The sequence below is a fragment of the Calidris pugnax genome, unplaced genomic scaffold, assembly GCF_001431845.1.
Source record: "Calidris pugnax isolate Ruff unplaced genomic scaffold, ASM143184v1 scaffold10, whole genome shotgun sequence".
NCBI lineage: Eukaryota > Metazoa > Chordata > Aves > Charadriiformes > Scolopacidae > Calidris > Calidris pugnax.
In genome coordinates, this window is record NW_015090795.1 from 2,617,265 (window position 1) to 2,621,898 (window position 4,634).

Consider the following 4,634-nt stretch of genomic DNA (forward strand, 5'->3'; position numbering starts at 1 on the left):
GCCACCACCCTCAATTAAGACACTTCTCCCTTCTATCTAGTCTGAATTCAGGAGTCCAACCTTATACACACACACAAAACCCCTACAATCTCAGGCACTAGAGCATTCTCTTTTAGTTTAAAAATATTTTTATTTTCTGGCCAATATACCTGCAGATATAAAATGTGAGGTACAGTTCTGCACCACACACATGCTGTAACATCCCCATTTTCTACGTCATGCTGTCCCCAGGCAGCACCCACCCCTCTGAAAGGCCCACTGCGAGGGGGTGGAAGCCCCGCAGCCATTAGAACTTCTACAAAAGGCAAACGCGCACACGTGAGTTGGGCAGGGAGATTATTTATTGACCATAGCTGTGCCGAGATGCCATCGACGTGTGAGGGAAGCCCTGGGAGCTTCTGGTGACAGCCTCACCCTCCCGACACTCAGTCCAGCTGCAAGAGAAGGAGAAAGGCGAGATGTATCAGCAGGAAATGGCACACCCACCCCTCCCGCAAGGCCCCGGCCCTGGCCCTCACAGAATTGTCATGGTTGGAAAAGACCTCTGAGACCACAGAGTCCAACCTCACACACGCACATAAAACCCCTACAATCTCAGGCACTAGAGCATGCCCTGAAGAGCCATGTCTACACGTTTCTTAAATACCTCCACGGATGTGACTCCACCATCTCCCTGGGCAGGCCGTTCCAGTGCCTGGCCACTCTTTCAGTAAATTCTTCCTAATAATATATAATCTAAACCCACCCTGCCGCAACTTCCGGATGGTGACTCCTCCATCTCCCTGGGCAGGCTGTTCCAGCGCCTGGCCACTCTTTCAGTAAACTCTTCCTAATAACATATAATCTAAACCCACCCTGCCGCAACTTCAGACCATTTCCTCTGGTCCTGTCATTACTCCCTTGGGAGAAGAGGCCAACCCCCACCTCTACACCCTCCTTTGAGTGAATTGCAGAGGGCAACGAGGTCTCCCCCTCGGCCTCCTCGCCTCCAAACTAAACAAGCCCCGTTCCCTCAGCCTCACCTTGATGAACCCGATATCCTTGGCGTACTGGCGGAAGCACTGCCGGCACATGTTCAGGCCGTACTTGCGGATGAGGCCGTGGCGGTTGGAAGAGTCCAACCTCACACACGCACATAAAACCCCTACAATCTCAGGCACTAGAGCATGCCCTGAAGAGCCATGTCTACACGTTTCTTAAATACCTCCACGGATGGTGACTCCACCACCTCCCTGGGCAGGGGGCAGGCTGTTCCAGCGCCTGGCCACTCTTTCAGTAAACTCTTCCTAATAACATATAATCTAAACCCACCCTGCCGCAACTTCAGACCATTTCCTCTGCTCCTGTCATTACTCCCTCGGGAGAAGGGGCCAACCCCCACCTCTCTACACCCTCCTTTCAGTGAGCTGCAGAGGGCAACGAGGTCTCCCCCTCGGCCTCCTCGCCTCCAAACTAAACAAGCCCCGTTCCCTCAGCCTCACCTTGATGAACCCGATATCCTTGGCGTACTGGCGGAAGCACTGCCGGCACATGTTCAGGCCGTACTTGCGGATGAGGCCGTGGCGGTTGGAGCACACGCGGCTGTGGGGGGGAAGGAGAGAAAGAGAGAGCAGGAGGCCTGTCAGGGCGGGTAATGGCGGCGCGGGGGGGCGGAAGGGAGAGGAAGGAGGGGGAGAGGAGGGACGGGGCGAACCCAGAGGGTAACGAGACAGCCCCGGGGGCGCGTACTGACCAGGAGCGGGAGCCCTGGCCGAATTTCCTGGGGTGGCTCCAGTAGAGCTGCTGGTGGCCCATGCTGCCTGCTTGCGTGCCCACACACGAGAGGAAGATGGCGGCCGGCGCATGCGCTCATCAACCCCCCCCCAACCGCGCCTCCCGTCCCGCCATGCACCGCGGCCCCCTCCCTCCGTGGGGAGGGACGGGTGGTGGTGACGTGACGGTGACGTCAGGGGCGGGAAGGGGAGTAGAGGCGGCGGCGCGCGGGGGGAGAGCGCCGGGCGCGGTGGCGCGCGCCTGTAGTCCCAGCTACTCGGGAGGTTGAGCCCGCCGGATCGCTTGAGCCCAGGAGTTCTGGGCTGCAGTGCGCTATGCCGAGCGGGCGTCCGCGCTAAGGCCGGCATCAATATGGTGAGCCCCGGGGAGCCGGGGCACACCAGGTTGACTAAGGAGGGGTGAACCGGCCCAGGTCGGAGACGGAGCAGGTCAAAGCTCCCGTGCCGGTCAGTAGCGGGATCGCGCCTGTGAATAGCCACTGCAGCGTAGCCTGGGCAACACAGAGAGACGCGGGCTCCTTTTGTCACCCGCCGCCGCAATAAAACCCTTATTTCCCTTATTTTTGCCGCCTCGTGGCCTCAGCCCCGCCCGCGCGCTACCGCCTCCTGCCGGCCGGGCCGTGCGCGCGCTCTTTCCCGCTTTTCCTCACCCCATCGCCTCAGCGCCCCCTGCCGGCCTCAACCCCACACTGAAGGGGAGGTAGTGTCTGCTCTCCCGGTTAGAACCACACGGGAACAACTTCTTTTCCCTTAATTTTACTTTTCGGTAAGGTCTTTTTCTAATCCTTGGGAAAATTGCACTTTTAGAAGCCTCCGGTGGGCTGAATTCATTAAAATATCGGCTTTATCCCCAGCTCTGGGATGTGGGTTCCAAGGCCTCAGTGTTTCCAGCTCCCCAGGTGCAGGAATGAGGAGGAGCGAGACCCAGGCACTTGACCCAAGCTGCCAACCGGGTTAGTTCATACCATGAACGGCACATTACACAGAAATTACAAAGTTTCCTGAGGAGTTTCTCTCTCTCTCTGTCCCTCGATGGCTGGGATCCTGAGACCACCTTGCCCCGGAGCCCTGAGCCCTCGCAGGGTCCCACACTGGCTGCCCCTGGGGTGGGATGGGGATAGTCCTGGGGGAGTTTATATTGGTATCGGGATCAATACTGGTTCTTTAGTGTTATTAATGTTAATTATCTAGTCTTATTCTATTAAATCTGTTTATATGTCAGCCCCCGGGTTTCCTTTTTTTTTCCCCAATTCCCCTTCCTGGGAGGGGTCATCAGGTGAGAGAATAATTGTCTAAACAACAATAAATTGTTGTGGGTTCCTTAAACCGTGACACCATCCCCTCAGCGAGAGTCCCAGTCTGTGCCTCACCCAGCTCCCACCAGCTTCCCCCGGCCAGGAATTTGGTTAAATTCAGGGGTATTATTCCAATTTCTAAGTGGTGAATCACCCAAATGGCAACTGTGCAGAATAACAGGGCTTTTCCGCCAGGGTTCAGTTTCCAAACACCCGCAACTCTCATTTCTGGTGGTTTTACACCCAAACCCACCCTTCAGCTGAGCCATCCCCACCACGCCGAGGACAGGCTGCCACCCCTGAGGGGACACTCACTAGCAGTGGTTTCTGCTGTCGTTGAGCTGGGCAGAACATCAGAGGGAGAGCTGGTACCTTTGGAAACCTACAGGCAGAATGATTTATTGTCAAACTTGTATTCCTCCTATTACACACCACAAGTGTAGAAATTGGCCCAAAGATTTGCCTGTGGCTGGACCTGTGGCAGAGCCACTCACCCCAGTGAGCAGCCACATCTCAGGGGCCATCAGGAACCAGTGAGTCCACAGGGGTGCTCCCTCGTGTCCCTTCACACCCACCATCCCCTCAGCTCCTTCACGGCTGCTCAGCTCCTCCATGGCTCGTCACACCAACTGTCTCCCAGCTCCTTCATGGCCACTCAGCTCCTCTCCATGTCCCCTCACACCCACTGTCCCCTCAAGCTCCTCCATGTCACCTCGCACCCGCCATCCCCTCAGCTCCTTCATGGCCCCTCAGCTCCTCCATGGCACCTCACACCCCCTGTCCCCTCAGCTCCTCCATGGCCGCTCAGCTCCTCCATGGCACCTCACAGCCACTGTCCCCTCAGCTCCTTCACGGCTGCTCAGCTCCTCCATGGCCCATCATAACAACTGTCTCCCAGCTCCTTCATGGCCGCTCAGCTCCTCCATGGCACCTCACACCCCCTGTCCCCTCAGCTCCTCCATGGCACCTCACAGCCACTGTCCCCTCAGCTCCTTCACGGCTGCTCAGCTCCTCCATGGCCCCTCACACCCACTGTCCCCTCAGCTCCTCCATGGCCCCTCACACCCACTGTCCCCTCAGCTCCTCCATGGCCCCTCACACCCGCCATCCCCTCAGCTGCCCCGTGTCCCCTCACACCCGCCACCGCCCTTTCCCGCCCAGCGCCGCCCAGCCAACCGCCTCCTGCCGGGGACGCCTGCGCGGAGCCCCGCGCTGAGGCCCCCTCTCTGGGGCTGCCCGTCGCTGCCGGCACCGCCGCCGACCCTTCCCGCCCGCCGAGCTCATCCACCGGCCAGCCCCGCGGCCCCTGACCGGCGGCGGCCGGGAGAGCGGGGAGGCGGCCGGGACGGCGGCAGCCCGGCATCGCCTCGGCCGCCTGTGCGCGGGGAGAGCGGGAGGCCCCCGGGCGGCGCCGCCCGCCCCCGATCGGGCGGTTGTCCGGCGGTGGCGGCGGGGCGGGCGGCGATGCGGCTGCAGTGCGAGGTGGAGGTGGTCAGCCGGCTCCTGCCCACCTGCGGGCTGCGGGGCCGCGGCCGCGGTACCAGGGCCCTCCTCTCGCTCGGCCGCC

General features: G+C 59.9%; 2 protein-coding genes across 2 annotated transcripts in view; one reads left to right on the forward strand and one right to left on the reverse strand.

Moving 5' to 3' along the window:
- Window positions 1-323: 323 nt before the first annotated feature.
- On the reverse strand, window positions 324-1,891 carry RPS29 (ribosomal protein S29). Its single transcript, XM_014936783.1, has 3 exons — window positions 1,733-1,891; window positions 1,482-1,581; window positions 324-434 (listed from the first exon to the last, which is right to left on the reverse strand). Exons 1-3 carry the CDS (start codon window positions 1,792-1,794, stop codon window positions 426-428), a joined length of 171 nt encoding a protein of 56 aa, XP_014792269.1. The 5' UTR covers window positions 1,795-1,891; the 3' UTR covers window positions 324-425.
- Window positions 1,892-4,395: 2,504 nt separating this feature from the next.
- Window positions 4,396-4,634, forward strand: part of LRR1 (leucine rich repeat protein 1) — an 8,201-nt gene continuing 7,962 nt past the window's right edge. The window contains exon 1 of the mRNA XM_014936756.1: window positions 4,396-4,634. This exon is cut by the window's right edge and continues 149 nt beyond it. Coding sequence (XP_014792242.1) covers window positions 4,532-4,634 — 103 coding nt within the window. The 5' untranslated portion in view covers window positions 4,396-4,531.